Source organism: Ailuropoda melanoleuca, chromosome 2 (genome assembly GCF_002007445.2).
Source record: "Ailuropoda melanoleuca isolate Jingjing chromosome 2, ASM200744v2, whole genome shotgun sequence".
Classification (NCBI taxonomy): Eukaryota; Metazoa; Chordata; class Mammalia; order Carnivora; family Ursidae; genus Ailuropoda; species Ailuropoda melanoleuca.
The window spans coordinates 75,975,866-76,003,802 of NC_048219.1; the positions used below are offsets into that span (position 1 = coordinate 75,975,866).

Below are 27,937 nucleotides of genomic sequence, written 5' to 3' on the forward strand. Positions count from 1 at the left end.
CTACATATTACCTTGAAGCCGAGGTTACAGTAGCTTTTGGGCCAGTTTGGTGTGATTTTCTTCAACTCCTTTTTTACAGTCTTTGCAGTACCTGTCCCTGCCAGTCTCCACGGCCCCCCAGTAATGGATCAGCTCCACACTAAAGGGGAGGGGCTACTTCCCAGGATCGCTGCCCAGCAACCCAGCGACCAACAGTGCTGTCCTCCTGGGGACCAGAGGCGACCCTGATCACTCTGATATGTGCCATTTGAGTGCTGGGTCCAACAGGATGGCTGGTAGACCCACGAAATGTTGGCCTTTGATTGGATTCAGTCTCATCTGTCTTAAAATGGTGAGTTCACAATTCCGACCTACCTGCAACTATTTAGAAAAAAAAAAGACATTTGTTACCTTTCTCTCTTTTTTTTTTTTTTGAAAGACTAGGGTGGGGAGATAAAAAACAAAATACTTTTGGACCATACGAAGAATGTATATTTTTGCATGTTTGAAATTTAATGCAGTTTACTAAAGAAAGAAAACAAGATTATCATTATATTTTAAGAACAAAGATTTTTGAAAAATCTGTCAGCAGCTGCTGACTTAGTTCAATAGGCAGATTCAGGGAGAAAAATGAAATAGTAATGTGATCTGCCTCCAGCCTCTAAATTCTATTTAGGATTCCTTTGTGGTAGATTTGAGTTTGGGAAATGATTTGTGCAAATAAATACTCTATGTGGATTCAAATATTGCTCACATTATGTATTAAAATGGTATTTTTCTTCATGGTTCTAATTTTTGTAAACTTTCCTTTTCAGGTTGCTTCAGCAAAAACAGGTAAGATTTTTTGAAACGCAAGTTTCCCTCCCCATATTTGATATTAATTTCCGTGGTTAATTCTTAGGCTACCCTGAAATAGAAAAGCTATACCAGGAAAAATATTCCACATCTTCTGAGCACTCACACCGTGAATCTAACTGGTAAGACAAACACATGGGTCAAACTTACAAGTCCTCATAGGATATTCCTATTGAGCACCGAGATGGATAGAAAGTCATGTAGCAACGAATTTTCTCAAATACATTTAGCCATCAGTAAAATATGACGATGATTATCATTCTAGTCAAAGAAATAAAGTCTTAAACATAAATAGTGAAGAGTCTTATTTATATAATTTTTCCTATTTGTCTTCTGAAGAATTAGAGGAGAAAACTAGAAATGTTTTTGAATAGAAATTAAAGATTCTCTATTTTAATGAAAAAGGATTTTACACTTCTAATAGTGCACTTTAAAACACAGAAAATGATAACTCAGAGCTAGAAAAAGGCTTTCTTTTAAAAAGATATTTTTATCATGTTTCCTGAATGAATGACTGAAGGCAAAGATAATGTCTCTAGAAACCTCGCCTGGCTCCTCCAGTCTAGAAATTTAAGTCTTATCCCCTTTCATTTTGATTACTTATTATTATTATTATTTTATTTTGATTATTTAGAGGACTCATGTAATATTGATTATATCACCAGTAAAAAAATCTCATGGCAATTCAACATAAATGAGAACAATTTTTACTTATTATTTTGTCTATACCACAGAAAACGAAGTGTAAATAATGCAATCTAAAAATTGGGTGGTTTTTAAGATTTTTTTTTTTTAATTCTCTACCTCACGTGGACCTCGAACTCAGAACCCCAAGATCAAGGGTTGCATTCTCTACCAACTGAGCCAGGTAGCGCCTCCCCCAATATTGGGTATATTTTTTTTGTTTTGGGGGGGAGTATTTTTAAAAAATAAAATAAAATATTAAAATTTGGCATAGTTACATATGACTGACCCATAAAATTCATGCATGCGCAATAAGTTTTCGAAAATCATCTCATGCTTTATTTTTATTTACTTACCTTATCCTTGAGAAAACTTCAGGAGTGACCATGAAGCAGTGAAAAGGATTGGTTGGCCAGATACAAAGTAACTTTTTTTAGAAGTGGCCTTTAGGTGGACAAAATCTAGTTCTGTGTCTCTTAGAAGGTCCCAGGACACACAGGGCACACTGAGCCCTCAGAGCAGGTCCCTTTTCAGTCCCACACTCTCCACACCATTTGAGAGAAAGAATGGGGCAGGCTGAGATGATGCTGTTAGTTGACTCACCCTGGCTTTCCAATAAAGGGGATGTGTTTTATTGACATTGTAAAGGAGGTTTCCTTTTGGGTGTGTGTATTAGGGCTCTCTTCAGGCTCTGGAATAGGCTCTGTGTCTGGCCGCTGGGGCTGCGCGAGCTAATTTAGGTCTCGTGAGTTGGTGGAACGCGCAGATGCTGAGAAGCAAAGGCTTTCACTTGTCACTGGTCAGAGTGGTTGCTTGCAAATCTAGAGAACCAAGTTATCTCTTTCATCAAAGCATTAAGTGGGCCAACCGCAGAACTCGGAAAGAGGGAAGAACTGATGCTAATTCCCAGAGCCTTACCCACCCCACTCGGGCTTCTCATCTCTTCCAAGGAAACATAGGACACAAGTGTTGATATCTCACTGCTGTTACTGCTCAGACCCTGCCCTAGAACCACAGGCAATCTGTCTCCCCTGTGCTTACCCCAGACCCCCCTTCCCTGGCTCTTGTCCATGGTTATGCCATGTGGTCTGCTCTTCCAAACCCAAAACTTGCTCAACTTGGTACACACACACACACCACACACACATACACACACAGAGGCATGCACACACTAACCCTTCTCACCTTTCAGAGTGCCCTTGCACACACTATTTTACTTAATCATTACAATCCTAAGATGTAGATATTTCACTTTTTTTTATATTTTACATTTCAAAGTAAATCCTAAAATGCAGCTATTATTAATATTCTGCATGCTCAAGGGAGAAAACGGAGGCTAGAAGAGGTTAAATGGCTCAGGTCACATTCACATGCAAAAGTAAATGGCAGAACTCCAGCCTGGAGTTCCTGGATCCAAACCTGTGCGGTTTCCACCTGTGTTTGATCCTGCTGACACTGGCTTCATGCGTCACTCCTTCTGAGCAAAGATGTCTCCCAGCATACTTCAATGGGGCAAGTTCCCTGGCGCCCTCAGCCCCTTGGTGGGCCTGCGAGGACACAGTCAATGTCATGCTAGCCTTTCAGATGCCTCTCAAACCACTCCAGGAATGCACTGTCCGGCCCTGTCTATCGATGGCTCTGGCTCGTTGGGTTGTCATTTCTCCAGGAAGTTAACCCATTCCCATGAGAAGGACTAGCTGACACAGGAGATAAGATAAACCGCAGGGACAAAGGAAAACGGAGTTGAGAGATATCACAAAGTTAGAGGAAAGAAGGCAAATGACACAGGACAAATAATTGGGAGCAGAAAAGGGATGAGTGTACTGGAGGGATGAAAGTGGGGCCCTTCCTGGGGCTTTTTTTTTTTTTAATATATATTTTTTAAAGGTTTATTTATTTACTTTAGAGAGAGTGGGAAAATGGGGAGGGGAAAAGGGAGAGGTCATTTTAAGCAGACTCCTCACGGAGCAAGGATGCAGGGCTTGATCCCACAACCCTGAGATCATGACCCCAGCCGAAACGAAGAGCCAGATGCTTAACGAACTGCACCACCCAGGCCCCTTGTTGGGGCTTTCTGTCCTGCAGGGGAGAGGGGACATGGATGCTTCCTGCAGAGTCACCTTCTGCTGGCAAATGGCTAAGATGTGCAGGTCTGCAACTTTTCCCCAGCACATACAACTTTCATAGTTTTCTTTTGATGGCAAAGGAGACAGTCCTGGGTGATGTTCAAGGAATGCCTGGCCAGTGCACAGTGGAGACTTTGTTCGGTCTTGCAGCATGGTTATTTCTGAGTTGCTGCCAAAGCCAGCTCTCTGGGCAATTGGTGCAGAAAGAGAAGGTTGTCTGTGTCATGCACATAGGGATTCAGCCGGTGGGGGTCTGCTGGGGGAGGGAGTTGATACTGGTAAATCACACGTGTGGTCTGTATTTAGTTTTTTTCCTCTTTGCCCTGTAGTTTGGTTTGGAATTTAGTATATAGGGATTTTACCCAGCAGATGCAGTATCATTGAACAGAAAAGGCTAAGTGCCAGCTCCAAACTTAAAACCAGCTATTTCTGTGTGAACTTTCCTTCCACTTGGACCTCCTATACCCAGGGCATTTTCTGTGTCTGTGGATTTTTGCAATGTAGTAAATCTTGTCAGCATGCTGTATCTCCTACCCCTGCCCCAGGATGTAGGAAATGTATACACTCCTGCCATAAGCATTCATATCCCTCAGACAGACCATGGCCTGGCCCAGACGAGGAGGGACCCACAGCATCTCGTTCTTATGCTGGGACAGATGTTTTGATGGAGAAGGGGAGAATAAAGTTGATTTTTATTTCATATAGAAGAATCTAAAAATGGTTCTACTCTGATAATACGCAAGTACAATTGAGCAATCCTAAAAAACTCAGTTCTTCCTCTTCTTCCATTTGGGAAATGTGCAAGTGATGGAGTGAGATGGAGACATAGCAGCTGCAGCGGTGGGACCCTCACCATGAGGCCGAGGCAGCGGAGCATGGGTGAGGGGCAAGGAGGGGAGACTAGCGGCGGCAGAGCAGGCCCGGGAATTCACAGAGTGCCAAACCAGAGTAGAAGCCTCTAGAGTGAAGCCCCTTGGTGACTCTTTCCTTTTCTCAGAGTTCTTTCCCACAATCACACCCCACTGGGTTTTTTTTGTTTGTTTTTTTAGTAGGCTTTGCGCCCAATGTGGGGCTCGAACTCACGACTCCAGATCAAGGGTCGCGTGCTCCACTGACTGGGCCAGCCAGGGGCCCCACTCTTTTAGCCTCACTCTGATTTAACTTCAAAAAGTACAAAAAGTGCAAAATATCCTAGAGGCAACTGGGAAAAATCTCTTTGAAATCCTGTTCTTGAATGAGAGCTTTGAGCTTTCTGGCTCTCTTCTGGAGAATAGCTCTGCCTTTCTTTTTCTCTGTTTTGTCTTGATCCTGAAGGGCAGGGGTGCCTGGCTGACTCAGTCGGTAGAGCATGGGACTCTTGATCTCGGGGTTGTGAGTTCAAGCCCCACACTGGGTGTAGAGATTCTTTAAAAATAAAATATTTTTTTTTAAGATTTATTTATTTACTTACTTATTTAGAGAGCAAGATAGAGAGAGTGCAAGCAGGGGGAGGGGCATAGGGAGAGAGAGAGAATATCAAGCAGACTCCTGGCTGAGTACCAAGCCTGATGCAGGGCTCAATCCCAGGACCCCGAGATCATGACCTGAGCAGAAACCGAGAGTCAGACACTTACCGACTGCATCACCCAGGCACCCCTAAAAATAAAATCTTAAAAAAAAAAAACTGATGTCTAAAGGATGACGTAAAAATGATTTAGTCTGAAAAGGAAAATGATGAAAGAAATAATCTTCATAGGTATCCTAGCTAATGTGCAACTTCAAAATCTCTTCCAGTGGGCGCCTGGGTGGCTCAGTTGGTTAGGCATCTGACTTAATTTCCACTCAGGTCACAATCTCAGGGTCGTGAGAGGGAGCCCTGTGTTGGGCTCACACTCAGCATGGAGTCTGCTTGGGATTCTCTCCCTCCCTTTGCTGCCCGCCCTCCCCCCGCTCATGCACACACACTCTCTCTCTCCCTCTCTCTAAAGTAAATAAATACATAAATGTATAAAGTCTTCAAAATCTCTTTCAGTTCCTGAAATACCCACTATCGATCAGGCCTATTCAAAAATCAGCAACAGTATCACTGTGGAATGGGCCACAGTGCCAGGGGCCACCAGTTACCTCCTCACGGCGGAAGATGGAGACACTGTCATTGAAACCACGGTGGCCAATTCCCCCGGCACTGTGACAGGCCTGAAGGCTGCGACTGTGTACCAAATCACCGTCAGATCCATCAGTGCCGCTGGGAGAAGCCAAGCGTCGCCTCCGAAGCAGGCAAAGACAGGTAGCTGGGTGCCCATCCTCTGCTGAGCGATGCCTGGGACCTGGGTCACATGTCAAGTACATGATATAATTGTGTGTCATGTGACTGCCTAAGATTCAGGGCCCAGAGGCGAAAGCCACCAAATGATGTGTCTGGCAATTCAGATATCGGTGGAGGAGGTGGTATTTAAATTCCAGATGCTTTGGAAAATAAAACCCATTTCTGGGCATCTTTAAGAATATCCCTGCTTTTAAATCTCTGAAAAAGGGATTTCTGTTTTAACCTCAGTTATCCACGAAGACCATGCTAAATAAAGAACACATAGAAGGGATTTTGCTACATTTTTACTTACTTAAAATAAAAACGTTTAGAGTTTGTCATCAGCATTACTTAAATTGATTTGATAAAACTGTACATAGGCATATTTCCAAAAGGTTGTGTGCACATTAAAATAGTATAAGCCGTCATTTCCCCCATTGAGTTAAACTGTAATTACAGGGATGTTTTATATAATTTCTTACAAACCTCCAGTTGAACATAATGCCTAATATTAGAGTTTTTCTGTTCCCCATTCCTCTGCTGAGTCATTTATGATTAATACACACTTAGATTATTTAATATTTATTTAATTATTAATAATTATTTAAAATTAATTAATGTTTGTTTAATTACCTAGATGAAACCCTTATTTAATAGAACACTGCTGTAAATCCTTTTGCAAAGCAGATAATTGTTTCATTATATGGATGATCAACTTCAAATTACTTATTCCCAGATTTGAATTACCCTCCACTGCAAACGCATGTGTTTCATCTTTGTAGTGTTGGCTGCACCAATTCTAGAAGTAAGCTCTCCAAGTCCAGACTCTATCCTTGTGCAGTGGGAAGCTGTATATATGGCAATTGGGTTCTCTGTGTCCGTCATGCGAGCGAACGGCTTGGGTAGAATGTGGAAAGAGAATACCACAAACACCTCCTTGACATTCGGCAGTTTAGAAGCTGGGACTCTCTACACCATAAAGGCCTACGCGTGGAATGCCAATGGAATGCCTGGCGATGACTCCACCTGCAATCAGAGAACAAGTAAGGACTCCCTTGCTCAGCCGCCAGCAATCTCCCTCTGGATGAATGAGAGCGGCTCTATTGTAGCCGTCAGGAGTGGTGTTAAGTGATAAGTACAGAGCAGCTGGCAGCAGATATTTACATTTATTATGAGTGTATTTATAGTGCCTTGACTGTTCCTCCTCGGTAGTTGAAAGGCTGACTGCATATACAAAGACATGCTGCTCAGAACGCTCAGAGCGCAGCCCCTCCCTCCTGGATAGCCCGCTTACTTCCAAGCACACGCATTCAGCATCACACAGCAGGAGATGATCTCTGGTAGGGTTATCAGTCTCCCATACCCTTTCTAGGTTCAGACCAACAGCATAAACAAGAAGAATTGGGACAAGCAGGAATTCATTGATTCAGGAGACATTAGTGAGTGTGGGACAACTTTGAGTGGGCGTTGTTCTAGAGATGCAGCAGCAAACAAAACAAGTTCCTGTTGTCACGGTACTTAACGCTGTGGTGGGAGTCAGAGGTTCAGATATATTTCCCAAAACTTCAACCTAGGCCTGAGGTCAACACGGGGCTTCCCATCACCTCCCCTCCAGGTGTAGGCTGAGAAGCTGGAGCACGGTGTGTGTTCTCTCACCATCCCCATGGCAGGGGTACCCCAACCAGGGGATCCTACTGCCTAATAAGTGGAAGCCCACCCCGAGTTGCTGGAGCAAGCCCAAAGAATGAGAAGGAGAGAGAGGGAAGGAGAGAGATTTTTTCTCTTTTTCAAGGCAGAGTAAGCCATCCATCCACTGACAATATGGTCTAATAGATACTAGACTTTCACCAAACAGATAAGCTAGCTCATCCCTTGGAGAGGACCAAGGAAAGTGTGGAAAGAAACCAGAGGGAAGTGGAAGTTTGGAGGGGAGTGGCAGCCCCATTATCTACGGGTCAAGACAGAAACTCGGGGAGAAACGGGTTTGCCTTTAAAATACTTCTTTCTGGTGAAATCCTAGCAAGGTGGCCCGAAGGTGATTCAGGATGGCCCTGGTGGGTCAGGATGTCTGTGATCAACCAGTGTCCTTGGGCCTTTTCCTAGACATCCATTCATTCTTTCTTTCCACAGACAATGATCAGGGGCTAACTACGTGCTCGGCATAGTTTAGCTGATGGGGAAACAAAATCAATTAAAGCATAATCCCGACACTCCGAGAACGGAGTATGTCTTGGGAGAGAGCAGTGCACAGATCAGTGGTTATAGCTCCGTGTATCAAGTGCTTGGAGAGAAGGATTTGTAGGCACAGAGCGGCACGGGAGGAAGCCTCTCCATCAGGCTGGGGACAGGGACAGTGACTGTTTCCTTAAAGCCTTCCTCTTCATTCGTTTCCTATGTTTTAAATTATGTAGAGTTTAGAGCTAGCCTCTCTATTAGTTTGCGAGGGCTGTCCTAACAAAGTACCACAAACCAACTTACACAACAAAAACATATTGTTTCCCAGTTCTGGAAACCAGAAGTCTGAAATCCAAGTATCGGCATAGCCGGTTCCTTCTCAGGGCTGCAGGGGAAGAATCTGTTCCAGGCCGTTCTCCTTGGCTTGTAGAGGGCACCCTTCACAGTCACATGGCATTCTCCCTGGACGCATGTGCCTGTGTCCAGACTTCCTCTTTTTATTATTTTATTTTATTTTTTTATGAAGCGCTTCATGATTTTGCCTGTCTTCCTTGTGCAGGGGCCGTGCTAATCCATATCGTCCCCATTTTAGTATGTGTGCTGCTGAAACGAGCACAAAATTAGCAGTCTTTGTAAGGACACCAGTCATATTGGATAGGGCCCACCCTAATGATCTCCTCTTAACCGATTGCATCTACTATGACCCTGTTTTCAAATAAGATGACAGTTGGAGGTACTAGGGCTTAGGACTTCAACATGTGAATTTTGAGGGGACTCAATTCAGCTCCTGACAGCCCCCCACTATGCTACTCATTTTTCCTGGTTTTCTCATACCCCATGAGGGAAGGGCAGGTTGTTCTAAAATACAGCAGGTGGCCCTTTCTAGCCTTGGGCCCAGAATCACCCCAGAGCAGATCTGTTTCTGCGGGTGAGCTGACCACGAATCAGGGGAAGGGTCCTGTGAAGATGGCCTATAGGGGGAACATGGCAGGTGCCTGCCTTGCTGAGCATGAATTGAGTCTGTTTCCTCGAACGGGGCCTTCCCTGGGTCCAGGAGGTGCTGCTTTCTGCTCATATGCTGTGCAAAGAGGTCTCTAATGCCTGCCAGGTGGGCCTCATTACAGCACAGATTCTGTAACTGAGGCCAATTTCTCTCCTCCCAGCCCAAGAGGACACTCCTCAAGTTTTTTCAAGAGGATAACCCTGAAAAAAAAAAGGAAGGGATATTTCTGAGAATGTAGAGGGAAGTGGTTTTGGAGACACGAAAATGACTACCTTAATATGTGACCATCACACTAGATACGTTCTTTCCTTCCCTTTGATTTAGAATGGAATGGAAGTCTGCTCTTCTAGAAACAGTTATAACCTAAAAGCTCTTACAGAAAAAGTCTTATCAGGGGTCAAAAGTAAAGGATGGAGGGGTGTCTGGCTGGCTCAGTGGGTAGAGCATATGACTCTTTTTTTTTTTTTAAAGATTTTTTATTTATTTATTTATTAGAGATAGAGACAGCCAGCGAGAGAGGGAACACAAGCAGGGGGAGTGGGAGAGGAAGAAGCAGGCTCATAGCTGAGGAGCCTGACGTGGGGCTCGATCCCATAACGCCGGGATCACACCCTGAGCTGAAGGCAGACGCTTAACCGCTGTGCCACCCAGGCGCCCCGAGCATATGACTCTTGATCTTGGGGTCGTAAGTTCAAGCCCCAAGTGGGGTGTAGAGACTACTCTATAATTGGTTAAGCGGCTGACTCTTGATTTCACCTCAGGTCATGATCTCTAGCATCATGGGATAGAGACCTGCATTGGGCTCCATGCTCAGCGGGGAGTCTGCTTGAGATTCTCTCCCTCTCCCTCTCCCCCTTCCCCTACTTGCACTCTTTCTCTCTCTCTCTAAATGAAATAAATAAATCTTCAAAAAAAAATAGAAATAAAAAGGAAGGAAGGGATGTTGTTGAAGCCTAATCTATTCAGCTTCATCAATCAATAACAAAACATTTGACCTACCACTTAATAATAACAATATACCCACATGGCCCTTTTGGCCCTTCACATTTATAATTTCATTTAATTATTCAATCACTTGTTCTGTGCATTCACTGATTCATTCATGCAAAATATGCTTATTTACCACCTATATGTGCTAGGGACTGATCTTATTAGATCCGTTTTACAGATGATAAAAAAATTAAATAACAGACTAAATACCATGGCCAAGGTCACATAGCTAGTTATGAGTTTGCACAGTCAATGGCAGACGTGTTACCCTAAATCCCAATGTTCTGCTCTAAGCACTAGCAAATCTCCTACTGTCATGGAGCCTCATCCTCCAAGCTCTGCAATGTTGTTGGGCCAGATCTTACTTGCGTTCTTGAGGCTACTGCAAAATCTTAATTGTTTCTCAAAAATCTAGGTCCTCGGGCCCCTGCCAACATTGAAGTCTCTTTTGACAGTGGGGCTCTGAAGGCCTCTGTTTCATGGGCCCCAACGGAAGGAGCTTTCAACTATACCGTGATGGCTTTGAGTGACTCTTCAGAGCGGAGCTGTCATACAACTCTCAGGACCTGTACCATCTCCTCGCTCCGGTGTGGGACCGAGTACCTCATTTCAGTTTTAGCAAGTAATGACGCTGGTTCTAGCAAATCTACTTCTACGGAGGCCCTAAAAACTGGTACGTAAACAAGAGTGAGATCACTGTGGGACTGGTGACCCAGGGAAACTGCCAGGAGGGAAACAAAGAATCACCTGCTGATGTTCCAGAACACTCTGGAAGCAGCGAACATGAAAGCCTGGTCTAAATGAAAGCATTGAACTGGACATTCTGATGAGTTTTAATAATGCGATCGTGACACCAGATATCAGGCATCGGAAATAGCACCTCTTTGAAAATTGGTAGGAGTCCTGGCTCCTGTTCTAGTCTGTCATTAATTAATTTCCTTTATCCCTTGTAAAGTTGTACAATTCTAAGATCCAGCTGGAGGGATACATAGCTCTAAGTGTGTGGCACAGATAGCAGCCGCTTCCTTACCTTATGCTTCACACACCCAGGCCTGGTGGAAGCTATTTTTTAAGATAAAGAAGGGCGGTCTATAATTCTTAGTATGTGTATAAATATCTTCCCATTTTCATCTTATCAGAGAAGTAAAGGCTGACATACGTGGAGCTTTACTCCTCTATTTAGAAACATCTGTATGTTTTGGTGATGGGAATGGACACCAAAGCGAAGACTTACTTTGTACCAGGCACTATAAATACATTATTTTACTTAATTTTCATGACAGCGCAATGAGGTAGGCTCTATTGTCTCCTTCTTAGATAGAACAATTTTAGGTCTGAGAGGTGAACTAATTTTTCCAAAGTCACACCGATAATAGGTGTTAGAACTAGGATTCAAGCGCAGGATGGCCTGATTTTAGTCCTCTCAGCCAAAGAAAATGTAGCTCATCACAGTAATGTTCACTTTACCCAGAACTGTACCACTCCAAGCGTAAAAGGCTTCTGAACAGAGAGGAAAGAGCCGTCCCCAGGCTGATGCACTGTATTTCGCAGGGAGAAAGTACAGCCAAGCCCTCATATCCACTGTTGCCTAGGGTTCTGTTAAATTAAGGTCCCCGAGAGCACCCCTGGTGATTTAGCTTCTCTTTTGACAGCTGTAATTCACTCTGGATGGCATGTTAGGAGTGGTTATGGCATAGCTGAGCGTGAAGGAAGAGATAAGAAACCACTTTACAAAGCACAGCAGATCCAAGTCAGTCCATCTCATGCAGGAGAGAACCATGCAGTTTCCCAACCTTGGATACACATTAAGAGAATCTGGGGAGTTTTTAAAAAATCCACCCAAGACCAGTGAAATGGGAGCTGCTGGGAATGGAGTCTGGGTATGACTAGTTTGTGAAAGCTCCTCAGTTAATTCTAATGCGCAGCCGGGGTAAAGCGCCACGGAAGGAATCCTGCATGTTTACGGTCGGGAGACACCACTGCACTTTGTGTGGGGAACAGTCAGGATCATGGCAACAACCCACGCCGATCAATAAAAGAACTATGTTTAGAAAGTGCTGTGTGTTTTCTGGGTTCCAGAGTTGTGAAATGTATTTTAGGAAGATTGCCGCTAGAGATGGCTAAAATTTTAAAAGCGTTGGGGCGCCTGGGTGGCACAGCGGTTAGGCGTCTGCCTTCTGCTCAGGGCGTGATCCCGGCGTTATGGGATCGAGCCCCACGTCAGGCTCCTCCGCTATGAGCCTGCTTCTTCCTCTCCCACTCCCCCTGCTTGCGTTCCCTCTCTTGCTGGCTGTCTCTATCTCTGTCAAGTAAATAAATAAAATCTTTTAAAAAAAATTTTTTGAAAGTGTAGATCTCGAAAGAATAAGATTCCTTCCTTCACACTGTGCTGATCCTGGCACTGCCTTCACACGGAAACGCGGGCAGTATTAACCAAGGGGATCTGTGCCTACTTCTGACATGGTCTAGCATGTACTATGTGAGATAAAGGAAATCTGCTGCAGGACTCTCATAGCTGTTCATTATGTACCGTTTCCTAGTTGCTTGTGCCCCTGGAAGAGTGACCATCCGAGAAGATCCTCCAGGCCACCTGTCTGTGGCTTGGTCCAATGTAGACCTGGGCGATTACTATGTGGCCTTTGTGAAGAGTGATGATGGCTTGGAAGTCCACTGCAACACATCCTTCACCCAGTGCAATTTCTTATCTGAATGCGGCTTCACTTACTTTATCAGTGTTTTTGCCTATAACAAGGCAGGGCAGAGTCCCCTGGGCGATGTGTTCAATTACACCACAGGTAAGTTGCACTTGATGCTTGTAAAGGGAGTGCTGAGGTCACTAAACTCAGCAGCAGCATAAATCACCTATTGCACTAATTGACTTACATAGACTACCTGGGATTCATTTGAGGGCCAAGAACAGAAAGAGAATCTCTCCTCTCACGTTCTTTCCAGATCAGGAAATTTCAGCTTCCTGGCCTTAAGCTTGACAAGAAAGCAAGACTTAGGAGTGAAAAGAGAGCATACGAGGGCTTTTAGGAAGGAGTGCCCTTGACCTGGATATTAAAGGGTGGATGGAATGTAGGTGGGGCAAGTGCATCCCAGAGAAAGTCCCAGCCCAGTTAGACATTTGTCAGAATTCGTCCATGACCTAATGTAGGGTCTCTTCTAAGATCTACTAATACAATGATGCTTCCCCCTCTTCCAGCCCTCAGTCTTATCTGGTTAGTGTTAGGAAAGACAGATAGGATCCGGACAGTTAGAGTAGGTATGATTTTTCTCATGCAGAAGAGGGGAACAACATTCCAGTAGAGTCTTAGCAGTCTTTGAGGCATAGGGAAATGAGAGCATATGTGGGGTGGGGAATTGAGAAGACTGGTGTGGCAGGCGATGGGGGAGGCACAGCTCAACATGTAGACTGGATGCAGCTTGTAATGACCTTGAAGGTCAAACAGAGAGGAATTATGCTCTATGAAGTGGGTGTTAGGCCAAGATCTGAGCTGGACAGACCTGTAGGAGATTCTCTAACAGATATATATATATATATATATATATATATATATATATACACCTTTTTTTGAGATGGAGAGGGAGGAGAGGGTCAGAGGGAGAGGGAAAGAGAAACTTTTTTTAAAAAGATTTTATTAATTAATTTATTTATTTGAGAAAAAGAGAGAGTGAGCAAGAGAGCACAGCAGGGGTGGAGGAGAGGGGAGAGGCAGAGGGAGAAGCAGACTCCCCACTGAGCAGGGAGCCTGGTGCAGCACTCCAGGACACTGAGATCACGACTGGAGCCGAATGCAGACACTTAACTGACTGAGCCACCCAGGCGCCCCAGGAGAGAGAGAATCTTAAGCAGGCTCCACATCCAGCCAGGAGTCCAACGCTGGGCTCGATCTCATAACCCTGAGATCATGACCTGAGCCGAAATCAAGAGTCGGAGACTTAACTGACTAAGCCACCCCAGGCGCCCCATGGAGGTTCTTACGGCACTTTAGGAGAGTGGTGGCAGAGGCTCTGAGCGCTGGGAGGTCGGGTCCCTCTGACATCATTACTCCTTTACTGACCTCTATCCTCTCTCTGGGCTGCTTTTAGCTCCCTGTTGTCCTACCGACATGAACCCCGTGCTGGTGTCCAGTGACAGAGTAGAGATCGTCTGGTCTCCTGTCCGCGGTGCTGAACTTTATGAAACCAAGGCTGTAGCTGGGTTCACCGTGGTTGAGTGCAATGACACTGCTCCTGCTTGCACCCTCTCAGCTCTAGAGTGCGACACCAAATACAACATCACGGTGCACTCCTTCAGCGAAGTCCGGGGCAGCAATACGTCGTGTACTTCCCAATTTATAACCACAGGTATGATGCAGCTATGACTTCCTTTACTGACCTTTGAACAATTCACCCCAGCTATGCCCTCAGGATGGGTTAAGCAAGAAGTGTAAAACTACTCTGTGGGGACCATTAGAGCCCTTGTCTTACTACAGAGAGGCTGAAGAGAAGGTAGAACTGGGGAAGTGGGAAGAAAAGAAAACAAAAAAGAAGGTCACGGGAAGAATGAAAGGTTTCCCCAGTGATGACTTCAGCCATTCAGTTCCTCTTACTTTTGGGGGGTTTGTCCGTATTTACACTATGTTAAGCTCACAAATATTTGTCTTTCTTTTCTTAGAGAGGCAGAGAGAAAGAGAAAGAGTGAGATAGTAGAGAGGAGGGGCAGAAGAAGAGGGAGGGAGAGAATCTTAAGCAGCATCCACACCAAGCCCCATGTGAGGCTTGATCTCAGAACCCTGAGATCATGACCTGAGTGGAAATTGAGAGTTGGACGCTGGGCGCCTGGGTGGCTCAGTTGGTTAAGTGTCTGCCTTCAGCTCGGGTTGTGATCTCAGGGTCCTGAGATCAAGCCCTGTGTCATGCTCCCTGCTGAGTGGGAAGTCTGCTTCTCCCTCTCCCTCTGACCCTCCCTCACCACTTGTGCTCACTCTCCCTCTCTCAAATAAATAAAATCTTTAAAAAAAAGTGTCGGATGCTTAACCGACTGAGCCACCCAGGCGCCTCAAGACCCCAAATGTTTGTCTTAATTGCTTTTGCTTTTGGAATTGAAAATGCCTCGTGACATTTTCCAGTGAGTCCGATGCTGTAGGAACCTCGTACCATGTTTCCCAACAAAGGCTCTATGAATCTGGCCTACGTGCTTGGTCTGGTTGAAAGCAGTGATGATCTTATTTGGGGGAAAGATCAGTTTTTTTTTTTTAAAGATTTTATTTATTTATTTGACAGAGATAGAGACAGCCAGCGAGAGAGGGAACACAAGCAGGGGGAGTGGGAGAGGAAGAAGCAGGCTCATAGCGGAGGAGCCTGACGTGGGGCTCGATCCCGTAACGCCAGGATCACGCCCTGAGCCGAAGGCAGACGCTCAACCGCTGTGCCACCCAGGCGCCCCGGAAAGATCAGTTTTAGACCAAATGGCATACCTGTTGTTTTTGACTCACACTGTTTCAATTAATAATCTAAACTCTCTTAGCTCCTTGCAGTCCTGAGATAAAGAACGTTTCAAAGGATGCGTTCTCCACGATTAACGTGCACTGGCAATCCACGAACAATGATGCCATTTACACCGTGACTGCCCAGGGGGAGAAAGGGCTGTTTCGGTGCAGCAGCAGGGGCGAGTCCTGCGCCATGGTGGGGCTGCCCTGCGGCTCAGTGTTCTCCGTTACCGCGGTGGCCGAAACACAGGCCGGCCGGAGCCTGCCCAGCTACAGCGTGCCCCTAGAAACAGGTAGGTACCAGCCACCAGCCTGAACACTGACTTAAGTGTGGTCCTTCGATATGGCTATAGGATGCGCACGTTCTCATCGGATCCGCCCTCAGTGTGATAGAAGTCCATTAAACTCATAAACAGCCCCAGTCTCAGAAAATAAAACTTGCAATACTGGGACACAGTTTCTGTAAAGTATCATCAGCCAACTCTAATATATTCATATGCTGACATCGAAGGAGGAAGACATTGGCTCTACAAAACACGTATTTGAATTCATATTCCTCCAAGACATAATCTCCCAAAGCTACCAGCAAGTGACCAAATGAGCTGGCTTGTTTTTTCTTTCTTTGGCCCAGCCCTTTCAAATCTTCCTGTATAAAATGCTTTCTGAATTTCTGTTTTCTAATTGGTAAAAGGGGGATCATGGATTCCTGGGGGGAGTGTGGGGGGGTGAATATTAGTGCTGCAAGTACTTAGCACGGTGCCTGATACATAGTAAGAGCTTGATAAGAGAATGCTATTCCTGCTTCATAGCGCTGGGTGTGAGGCCAATTTAGCAAATTACTTAAAGCCTTTGGACATTATTTTCTCTTATGTACAATGCATGGCACTTTGGACTATACAAGTTGGAACGTAAAAAGCAGCAGAACAGACAATGCCCAGTACTCAGGAAGATTCTAGATATCCTATATCCTGAATCATGGGCGCCTGAAAAATTGAGAATTGGCTGTGCTATTCTTAAGTGGCTAAAAATATTACAAGCTTTTATATCAATTATTGCACTATGAAATGCATGAAAAGGTAAAATACATTTAATTGTAAAGGCTATGAAATGTTATATTGAGAGAAGAGGTGCATGCAGCCATTGCTTTGGAATTTGCAACCGAGTTTGCTAAAGTTGAGGAACAACAAAGGATTTCTTCCTTATTCTGAAAAAAATTGGAACTCAGATTACCCGCAGCTAATTAGTGCTCCATGTTCTTGGGGACAGCGCCCCCTACGTACACTTGATGTTAAATAACGTATCAGAGGGAATGAAATTTTGCTTAACAAAAGGAGATTTTGATTAATGGTGGAAGGTTTTGAGAAATTTAGGATATTGAATGAAATACAGACAAAATACCACTCTTGGTTGTTTTCCACACCAAATCCCAATTCTTTCTCTTTTTCCCCACCTAAGTGCCATGCTGTCCAGCTGGGCTGACAGTAACTCAGGTCACCCAGTCAGTAATCAACGTGAGCTGGACTGTCGCGACCGGGGCCCGAACTTATGTGACCGTTCTCGAGTCACACGCAGGACAGTTGAAGTGTCTCACCCATCAAAACCAGTGCCTTCTGGGATGCGTCTCCTGTGGCATCAATTACACGGTGGCCTTAAAAGCGATTAGTGCCACCGGGGTGACTGCAGACTGTGCCTACCAAAGTTACTCCTCCAGTAAGTGACTTCTCAACTTCAGCTCTGGAGCAATTATAAATCCAGACACAAGCCCCTCTTTCTCATTTAAAAGATGCTGCCTCTCCATCCAGCTAGCATTATCAATTCTGATTAGTTTCTAGATGGTTACAGTTTTCCTCTTGACTTAGAACCTCAAAGCTTCAGAGGCTTCTGTTGGGGGTTGGTGAATTGATTCCCTGGGTAACATGGTGCAGGTATACTTTTTCTGAAGGGAGGACAGATTGTTCTATGGCACAGCTACCCGCAGCAGAGTAACTCAGTCTGGCAGAGTTTCCAGAAAGCATTGAGGTCACACATTCTATTTGGCTTGAATTCTTTTCTTCTCATTATATCATGCTATTACCTCTCTCTTCTAAACCACGCCAGCTCCTTCCCTGGTTTCTTATTTCAACAGGCTGGAAGAGCACTGTCTTGTTCTTCACAAAGACCAAATCATTAGGGAGTAGCAGGGGAAGGTAGAAGTGGTACAGGGTTAGCAAATAAGATTCTTTTCTACGAGTCTAGTCCATGAAGTGGCCGCTTGGAGCACTGGTTTGGAAAAGAAAAGAAGAGAAAAGAAAACTCCTGAAAATGAGAAAGTACAATGATCAGTTAGTTGTATCTGTCCAGGGCATGGGATGGGAGAGCGGAAATATAATTTTGCCACCCCAGGGGCAGTAGAAAGAGTCTTCAACCAGGAGCCTGAGGACATGGCTTCTTATAAGCTGCGTTGCCTCATCTTCCCTGATTCTGTTTCCTCATCAGTAAGAGGGGTAATAACTATAATGTGAAAGCATTTATAACATGCTATACACATGCAAGCTGTGTCATCCTTTCTTTGGATGCATGATTTTCCATTAGATTTCCTGCCTAAATTCTAACCCTGATATCCAGTTCTGGGAATAGAGCCCACTGCTTATCTTCACGTGTAAAAAACTCTTTTCTTGTTCAAGAAAGGAAAGATTAAATCAAATGAACCTGATTATCTCTAACTGAATTTTTATTTTTTTTATTTTTTTATTTTTTATTTTTATTTTTTTAAAGATTTTATTTATTTATTCGACAGAGATAGAGACAGCCAGCGAGAGAGGGAACACAAGCAGGGGGAGTGGGAGAGGAAGAAGCACGCTCATAGTGGAGGCGCCTGATGTGGGGCTCGATCCCAGAACGCCGGGATCACGCCCTGAGCCAAAGGCAGACGCGTAACGACTGCGCCACCCAGGCGCCCCTCTAACTGAATTTTTTAATCATTATACAACAACATTTTTATCTTGGTTACTGAGTACCCCACCATTTGGTGTCCTGCTTGACACGAACATGTGGCCTGCTCAAGGCATTTAGAAAAGAAAAAGAGAAGGACCTTGGGAGCTAGCGTGGACGAAGTGGGGATGAGCAAAGCCTGGTCACTCGACTGTGGGGTGGGAGACTGCTCCCCGGACGTCATGCTGCTCAGCAAGCAAAATACGTCTCTTCAATTAAAACCATATAGAACTAGGGCATTATGGAAGCTCTTGACAAGGGTCCTGTGCATTTGACTCCCATAGTTTGAGATATAATGTATACCTGCCAAGTGGGAACTTTTGGGCTCACCATTGTTCTCTATTAAAAATTCATGGCCCACCTCACCCCCACAAATGGATTTCTAATCAATAGAAAGAACCTGAGTACCCCTTCAAATGATGCTCTAGCCGTATATTATTTAGGGTACTTATATTGTTTCCCCATAGTAATACGGGCCACGTTTATCTGACGGTGGGGTAAGTGATTTGTGTCTGTTTTTATCCTTCAGGTGCCTGCTGCCCTTTGGGAGTGAAATTATACAGGCTGGGCCCCAATGGCATTCGGATCTACTGGCAAGCCTCCAGGGGCTCTGTCAATTACAGCACTGACCTCTATGGTTCCAAAGGCATTTTCACATGCACTCCAAGCGCTGGCCTCAGTTTCTGTGACGTCACCGAGATACCCTGTGGGGATGTATATACCGTGATGGTCTCACCAGTTGCTGAGACAGGACTGAAGCTTACTTTCTGTCCCAAAAAAATATATTCAGGTAGAGCAAGTTACAACCCTTTATTTAAAACTAACTCTGAACTCGATCTGTGAATTAAGACTCAGAGCAATCACACTTACTTGCTAGGTAGGAAGGCCAAAGCTACGGGGACCTCAAGCTTCTTTGGAATTGTGATGCTTTCTTATCATATGATTCGGAGACACTCCTCTCTTCACCATCCCTTTCTTTTCAGAAAAAGGACCAGATGCTTGCTGTTTAAATAGTAAAGCAGATTTAAAATGATCTTCTGCTTTGAGATTTGGGACTAGATTTTTAACACAGTCTCAGAGATAATGAAAGACCCTAAAACGTTGAAAATTAAGAGACTTGAATCTTTGTTTCAGACTTATGACTGAGAAGTTGGAGGATCAGGAAAAAAAAGGAATTTATAAATCATAAGCTAGGTTTGGAAATATGAGTGGACAGGCAGTCTGTGATCACAAACAAGACTGTCAGCAACTGCCATCTCACCAGAGCTGGCAGAGAAACGTTAGCAATGCTCCTGCTCTGTATTCCACACCTTCCGCTACCTTGCCGGGGCATAGTCATGTATTTTTCACGTATTTCTAAAAAAAAAAAATGTTTTATTTTATTTTTTTTAAAGATTTTATTTATTTATTTGACAGAGATAGAGACAGCCAGCGAGAGAGGGAACACAAGCGGGGGAGTGGGAGAGGAAGAAGCAGGCTCATAGCGGAGGAGTCTGATGTGGGGCTCGATCCCACAACGCCGGGATCACGCCCTGAGCCGAAGGCAGACGCTTAACTGCTGTGCCACCTAGGTGCCCCTAAAAAAAAAAGTTTTAAATAAAAGAGATGATAAGGCCCTGGGACTTTATAGGTGATCACAAGAAGAGGAATAAATATTGGTTCAGAAACCTTTACTGATAACCAGAATCTAAAGTCCCCAATTGTGCACAGGTGACAAGAAAACCCAAATGGCCTCTGGACAGAAGCAGGCCACTTCCTCTTGTTGGTGTTCTTGCTGCCCTTGCCTGTCATGCTCTGATTCCTTATTTTTTCATTATCTTGTCCACAGGACAAGCTGGCCCAGAGGACTGCCCGATGGGAAGGGACAGAAATAGGTTTTTGGGGTGAGGTTCAGCTCTTCAGGAAAAGGAGACTTTAGCTCGAGAACAGTGCTTCATTCTATCCGCATTATGTCTTAACAGTTTATCAAGTGTTTTCACATCCAGTATCTCACTGAATGCTCAAAATAACTCTCTGAGTTAGGTTCAACAAATTTTATTATCTCCAAATTATAGATGAGAAAACCAAAGCTTCCAGGCTCCCATATCTCTATCTATAACCCTTCTCTTCTTCTAACCCCTAAATTCACATTCTTATACCTCTACCTGGAGGTGCCCCAGGCATTTCAACTCCTCAGGGCCAAAGGGAACTTCTGACCTTCTCCTGCAGTTTCTAATCTTCATCCCGGCATCCTTGTTTCAGGTATGAGAGCTGGAAACCTGGGAGTCAGCTTCCCTCTCCCTTACCCTCCATATCTCAGGGTCTCCAAGTCCTGTCCTGTTCACTTCATGATGGTTTTTTTTTTTAACTTTTTAAAGTAATCTCTGCACCTAACATGGGGTTCAAACTCACAACCCCAAATTCAAGGGTCACATGCTCTTCCAACTGAGACAGCCAATCACCCTTCATGGTGGTTTTAATTTTTTTTTTAAAGATTTTATTTATTTATTTGACAGAGAGACAGCCAGCGAGAGAGGGAACACAAGCAGGGGGAGTGGGAGAGGAAGAAGCAGGCTCACAGCAGAGGAGCCTGATGGGGCTCGATCCCATAACGCCAGGATCACGCCCTAAGCCGAAGGCAGACGCTTAACCGCTGTGCCACCCAGGCGCCCCTTAATTTTTTTTTTAAGATTTTTTTATTTATTTGAGAGAGAGAGAGTGCATGAATAGGGGGGAGGGGCAGAGGGAGAAGTAGTCTCCCCGGATGCAGGGCTCAATCTCAGGACCATAAGGTCATGACCTGAGCCAAAGGCAGCTGCTAGACCGAATGAGCCACCCAGGTGTCCCTCATGATGGTTTCTAAATCCAACTTCTCTCTCCTACACCTACAGCTATATGATAGGCCCTCAGTACTTCTCCCATAGAATACTGCACCAGTCTTGTCTTCCTGAGCTCATGCCAGCCTCCATACTATTACCAGAGTTGTCATTCCAGGACATTGGTCCAACTGTGTTTCTTTTATGCTTCAAAGTCCTCAAAGTGTTGCACTGCCCGATAGGATAAAAATCAATACTTTGAGCATGGCATTCAAGGCTCCTCCTACTTGGTCTGTAGTTGGTCTTCCTACACCTGCACTGTGCAATAGATATTTAATGCAAGCCATGTATGAAAAGATTTAAATTTTCTAGTAGCCACATTAAAAAATTAAAAACAGGGGTTCCTCGGTGGCTCAGTCGGCTAAGCATCTGCCGTTGGCTCAGGTCACGATCCTTCACACTCCCCTGCCTGCACCACACACTTACTCCATGCCGTGTCGTGCTTCTGAGCTGATGCAGTACTCTTCTCTTTGCTGGAATTTCAACTCCACCAAGGGAACTCCACCAGCACCAATTTCCTCTCCTCTGTGAAGTCTTCTCCAATTCCTAGAGGCTGATTTAGCTTCTTGCTCCCTCCTTTATGACCCCCATCACCCGTATCCTTACCCCACCATAGGACTGTGAGTTGAAAACGTGTTATTTTCCCTACTAAAGGGTCATCTCTGGACTCTCAACACGTAGCACGTAACCATCACCCAATATATTTTAAGTTAAAAAATTCATGAATTAATGAGTTTCTGTGTTTGCCTGTGAGCCTACAGCCAGTGTGCCAGCCACCAGAAGTCCCTGTTGGCTAGAGCTCTAAAACCCTCTGGCGGGATGCCGTCTCAAGGCTGCAGTCACTCCACCTTTGTAAGGACTGGGTGTCTAGACTCAAGTTAGGAAATCCACTTTTGCTGCAGCTTTCTGGTAGAAACCGGGCGTCTGGGGGAAATTTTTTGGTTTTGTTTTTTGGGTTTCTTTTTTTCGATATCAGTGATGCCTTCCTTTGATAATAAGGACAATACTATAAATGGTACTAATGACTAATATTTATTGAGGGTACATGCCCGGCACTACCCTAAGAGCTCTACATATAACTCCGGTGATTCCTGTAACAACCTATGAGCTTGGCGTTCTAATTCTTACCACTTTACAGATAAACTAAAACACAAAAGTGAAGCGACTTGCCCAAGGTCATACTGCTCGTAGCTTTATCACTCAAGCTGGTTTTTATTCATTCTTTGGTTGACTATCCCATTATTCTTTAAGTTATACCTTTGCCATCTTTTTTTTTTATATCTTCACCATCTTAAATATGTCAGTTAATATATTTTAAATGCCTTTGTTGTTATTCATTACAGTAACCTGCTCTGGAAGTACACTTGGAATGGGTAAGTCATTTTTTTCTCATGGATAAAATAAAAGAGAATGTTCATGGTTGCTTTTTTTTTTTTAAGATTTTATTCATTTATTCAACAGAGATAGAGACAGCCAGCGAGAGAGGGAACACAGGCAGGGGGAGTGGGAGAGGAAGAAGCAGGCTCCCAGCAGAAGAGCCTGATGTGGGGCTCGATCCCATAACGCCGGGATCACGCCCTGAGCCGAAGGCAGATGCTTAACCGCTGTGCCACCCAGGCGCCCCCATGGTTGCTCTTTTGGTTGATGTAAATGAAGTAGGAATCAAAGCTGACTCTGTGACGTGAGAGGTTCTGGCCCTCTCCTCCCACAACCTTCTCTCCCCTATTAAAATGCCTCCCTTCAGATTCCACCAGTTGAGACGAATTCCTTTGCGTTGGGAAGTCTCTTCAGTCTCCCAGGGTCCCACAGGAAAATGTAAATACGGTTCATCCTGCACTTCAGAGCCTGGTTCCCGGCCCTGCTGGACAGTGAGTCACCTCGAGAGCTTAAAAGTAATTGATGCCTGGGCTTTATCCCCACAAAATCTGATTTAATTGGTCTGCGGTAAGTCTGGGCATCGGGATTTTTCAAAGCTCCTTAGGTGATTCTAAAGCATAGCCAAGCCTGAGAACTGCAGGTTTGAGCAGACCTTCTCAAACTTTACTGTGCGTGCAAATCCCCTGGGGCTTTGTTAAAACTAGATTCTGATTTGGTAGGTGTGGGCGGATCTGAGACTTTGCACTCGTAACAAGGTCCAGGTGATGCCGGTGACATCGCTGCTGTGCGTCTGACCACACTCGTAGCAGCCAGGTGTCAGAGGGCAATCTGTTAACAGCCTGCAAAGAGCCGGCGTGTCTGCTTCCAGTTTGCAAGCGTGGACATGCCCAGTGGAGGAAACGGGGGTGCTAAAGGGGAGTTGGAGCAAGGATAACCCTCACCGCCTCCTTGACTGTGCTCAGGCCCGATCTCGGCTAGGAGGCTGCTAACTGCTCATGGAGGCTACTCTTGGGAAGGGCTGCAGGGATGACCACAGACCTGGGAGTGCTGACCCCGTGAGTGGCATGGGCTGCTTCACGAGGCATCCTGACCATGTGTTCCAGGGGCCTGCTTGGTTTGGGGTCTTGGGAAAACCCCCAGGGAATACCATCAATCCCAAGCTACAGACAGGACGGACACACACACACACACACACACACATACACACACGCAGAACCACTTGCCCAGTCAGACATGGCTGACCTCAGAGGGTAGGAATGGAAATGAAGTTTCCTATCACTCAGTAAACCCCACAGGAGAGCCTCCCAGTCTGGGCCAGCTCCCCATCCAACACTTCTTTCCACTGGCAGGGATTGGGCCTCCCTCCACTGCCTATTCTCTGTTTCGTCTCCTGGTCCATTGCTTCTCTGAGGACAGCAGAACACATACTTTCCAATTCTTGTCCACCTGCAGGACTGAAATTAGCACAAGCCCCATTTATTTTTAAAAGGTTTTTGTTTCCATCGACTATCAGGAAACCAGCCTGGCTTATTAAAAACAAACTGAGGAAACTTCTAAATTATAAAAGATTACTTTAAAAAACTCCCAGAGGACTCATGACCTTCAGCCCTGGTCTTCAGTGAAATGTACACAGGCCTGGGTCTGCATTTTTGGCAACTATGTCCAGTATTAGGAGGGTATTTAATCAGTGTTCCCCTGAGCCCCGGAGGGGTAATAGAAGTGACCTGGGGTTCCCTGGCAGGAGACGAGTGGTATGTTACAGAGGTCTTCCCTAAGATTTGGTTAAAGACAGAGTGGCAATGCTTTTTTTAAAAAATGCTTAAGAACCATCACTCATAGACTTTGCTACTCACCAGCCTCAACAGAAAGCCTGTTCAAAGTGTAGAGTCTCAGGGGGCACCTGGCTGGCTCAGTCAGTCGAGCATGTGACTCTTGACCTCAGGGGTTATGAGTTTGAACCCCACCTTGGGTGTAGAGATTACTTAAAAAAAATCTTCAGAAAAATCCTTTATTAATATACAATCTTAGGCCCCATTCTCATTTATTAAATCCTCAGGTGATTCATACGCTTATTCAAACTTGAGAAACACTGCTTAGGTATTAATTCCCAAACTTTGATGTATATGAGAATCTCCTGGAGAGCGAATAAGGAATGTCGAGGGTTGTCTGGCTGGCTCGGTCGGTAGAGCATGCAACTCTCCATCTTGGGGTCCTGAGTTCGAGCCTCATGTTGGGGGTAGAGATTACTTTTTAAAAAATGGAGATGCCCAGACCTGTTGAGGTGGGATAGGGTCTGGGTCTCTGTATTTCCATCAGGTTCCCAGTGATTCTGATACTCTGGAGTTCGAGCAGTAACGCTCTAGGTCACTACTCTCCCCTCTCTCTGTGCCTCTGGGCTGCCCTTGGCCATCACTTCTCCCTTCCCTAGCAAGGTTCAGGCTTGAGCCTGGAAGCTGACCCTCTCTTTAGGTAGATCCTGCAAGACTCTCAAAAATAAGAGCGAGCCAGATCATTGGACAGTCTCTACATCATATGAACGCCATTGTATCTAGGGAGGAATTCAAAACTGCTGTCTCCGGTTTCAGCATTTCTCCTCCATATACACAGGATTGATCCAATTAGGTCACCGGGTGACATGGGGCCCCCAGATATGCCAAGGGAAGCCTTGGGAATCTTCTTGGTCTAAGACTTTTGATCTTCCTTGGCTCTTGGATTATCCTAAAGCTTTTCAACAGCATGAATGGATTGTTTAAGAGACAGATCTGGGTTCAAATGTCACCAGTATCACTTACCTTTAGGCAAGTTGCTTCAACCCTCCCTCAGCCCAGGTTCCTGAAAGTTGGAATAATCAACTCATCAGATGTTATGAGGATTAAATGAGAGGTAAACTGTGGGGCACCATGACAGGCCCGTAGAAAGCACTTAATAAATGGTAGTTATTATTAATTCAGGATTGCTTTAAGCTCATCTCATGCTCTATTACGTGCCAGTTATTAACATTTTAGTTTGCTACTTCTAACTAAGATCTTTGCATTGTAACCTCAGTCTTCATAATACCCTAATTCCCTGGTTCTCAAAGTGTGGTCCCCGAGCCAACAGCATGAGCAACATCTGGGAACCTCTTAGAAGTGCAATCTGTGGGGCTCCACCGTAGACCTAATGAGTGATGAGTCGGAAATTCCAGGCCTGGGGCCCAGCAATCTTTGGTTTAACAAGCCCCCTGAGTGATTCTGATGCATGCTAAAGTTTGAGAACCACAGCCCTAATTCAAAGAAGCTACTGTGATGCTGGAAATTTGATTCAGGTTGGAAGAGAAAGGAAAAACCATCTACCTGAGGCAAGGGGACTCTAACAGGAGGTAGCCTGACATCACTCCGTGGAGGCATTCTTTGTCCTCAGCATCCAGCCTCACCTGCACTTTCAGGGGAATTTTCCTCCCTGAAACTCCCTCAGCAGCTAAATGGGTTTATTATGTTGTCCCTTCGCAGCCCCCTGAATCAGTAAAACGTGGGCTGTCTGAGAACACAGCAAATTTTCCTGGGGGTAGAGAGGAAAGTACTCTGCCCTGAGTTGGCAGTCTGAGCTCTAAGAGCCTGTGGGTGGGGTCATTTCCTAAAGCACCCTAGTTAGTTGGAACTTACTGGTCAGTTTCTTCTTGCCCTTTGAACAGTTCAGATTGTCTTAATTTCCTGTTTTCTGGCCCTGAAGTGCTACAAAAACAGCAATTCAAATCAAAACACTAAGCTAACTCTCAGAGACAATTGAGGGCTTTTTAATTTAAGAAGATGTCTGCGTGTTTAATGTATCTTGTGGCTTCTTCCTGTCCTGGCCCTTTCAGTGATTTACAGAGGGAAAAGAAATGCAGAATGACACAGTGAGCCACGGATAAAAACAGAGGCTTAACCTAGTGAGTAACTTAAATTGAAAGGCTATGAGTTAAAGGCAAAGTTTTTTGGCTTTGTTTTAAAAAAAAATTCTTCCCCTATCTTTTGCAGGATTGACTCACTTGTTAGTGTGATTAGAGGTGGAAAAGCTCTATTAGAATACGACAATGCCTCTAGCATAGGATAAGCTCTCTCGGCCTCTGCAAGGACAACTCTGATTCCACTTCCTGAACGTAAGCAAGGTCAGATGTGTCTTCACCTGCACAGGAGTTCAAGATCTGCTATGGAGAGCACTCAGAAGAGAAATTAATCCAGAAAGTGCTCTGGAAGACTGCCACAGTTGAGTTCACACACTGGGAGAGTTCTGGGAATGTAAAATGTCTGCTTAGCAGAAACTGTCTCTGAGATTTAACATCCAACTTCCTAGCTATTTCATGGACACTGGCGCTTGCCATGCAGCCTTCTTGCTATTCAAGGGCTGCAAGTGATCACTCCCGGAGAGCTTGAAATCAAGTCACCACACAGAGACGCGGCTCCTCTCAAGGCAGACCTCCAGCAGGACCTTGGCGTGGTGGGAGAGCAGCAGCTCCCAAGACGATCTGTTGTAGCAAACACCCTCATCTCAAGTTAGGAGGTAGCCAAGCCACTCATTGTGTTCGCCAAGCCAGACCACCGTGTGATGTTACCCCTGCATGAGCATCTGGGCAAGCAGAGCTGATGGCCTGTTGCTGGAAGAATTGCAGTCAAAGTTGTGAGTGTGCAAAGACTTCAGTGGAGGGACAGCCAAGGCAAAGCCTTCCGCAGTGGCAGGCTGACATGCACACATCTTTTGTGGGGAGGATCATCGATCTTGTTGGTCACATCCCCCGCTCACACTGCACTGTTTTCATCATTGGAGAGGAAAGACAATGATATATCATATAAATCTGTTGTACCTAGAAAAATATTTGTCCTTTGAAGGCTTATTAAAAAATAGTGTGAGCAGGGGCACCTGGGTGGCTCAGCCGGTGAAGCGTCTGCCTTCGGCTCAGGTCATGATCCCAGGGTCCTGGGATGGAATCCTGTATCAGGCCCCCTGCTCAGTGGGGAGCCTGCTTCTCCCTCTCCCTCTGCTGCCCTCCCTGCTTGTGCTCTCTCTCCCTCTCTGTCAAATAAATAAATAAAATCTTTAAAAAATAGTTTGAGTAGGAAAAACAGAGTTTGTTGCATCAGAGAGCACCACAGAGTAGGGCTGAGTTTAATTCACTTTTGTTCTTAAACAGCAGTATATGAACAGGAGCT

At 45.0% G+C, this 27,937-nt stretch overlaps 1 protein-coding gene and 1 non-coding gene across 2 annotated transcripts; one reads left to right on the forward strand and one right to left on the reverse strand.

Moving 5' to 3' along the window:
- The first annotated feature begins 205 nt into the window (after window positions 1–205).
- On the forward strand, window positions 206–27,554 carry FNDC7 (fibronectin type III domain containing 7). Its single transcript, XM_019799631.2, has 13 exons — window positions 206–331; window positions 795–813; window positions 5,656–5,910; window positions 6,711–6,971; window positions 10,512–10,769; window positions 12,637–12,891; window positions 14,189–14,446; window positions 15,609–15,863; window positions 17,026–17,280; window positions 19,070–19,330; window positions 22,739–22,768; window positions 26,611–26,679; window positions 26,768–27,554. Exons 1-12 carry the CDS (start codon window positions 239–241, stop codon window positions 26,640–26,642), a joined length of 2,232 nt encoding a protein of 743 aa, XP_019655190.1. The 5' UTR covers window positions 206–238; the 3' UTR covers window positions 26,643–26,679; window positions 26,768–27,554.
- LOC117801265 lies at window positions 8,618–8,719 on the reverse strand. The gene has a single exon (XR_004623787.1). It is a non-coding gene; the product is annotated as a U6 spliceosomal RNA (small nuclear RNA).
- Window positions 27,555–27,937: the final 383 nt, after the last annotated feature.

Excerpts from the sequence above, each read along its gene's own strand:
- FNDC7 (XM_019799631.2), top strand. The coding sequence starts at position 239 with ATGTGCCATTTGAGTGCTGGGTCCAACAGGATGGCTGGTAGACCCACG. Across the intron at positions 17,281-19,069 it reads CTACCAAAGTTACTCCTCCA|GTGCCTGCTGCCCTTTGGGA; the intron begins GTAAGTGACTTC and ends TTTATCCTTCAG. Across the intron at positions 22,769-26,610 it reads TGGAAGTACACTTGGAATGG|TGATTTACAGAGGGAAAAGA; the intron begins GTAAGTCATTTT and ends TGGCCCTTTCAG.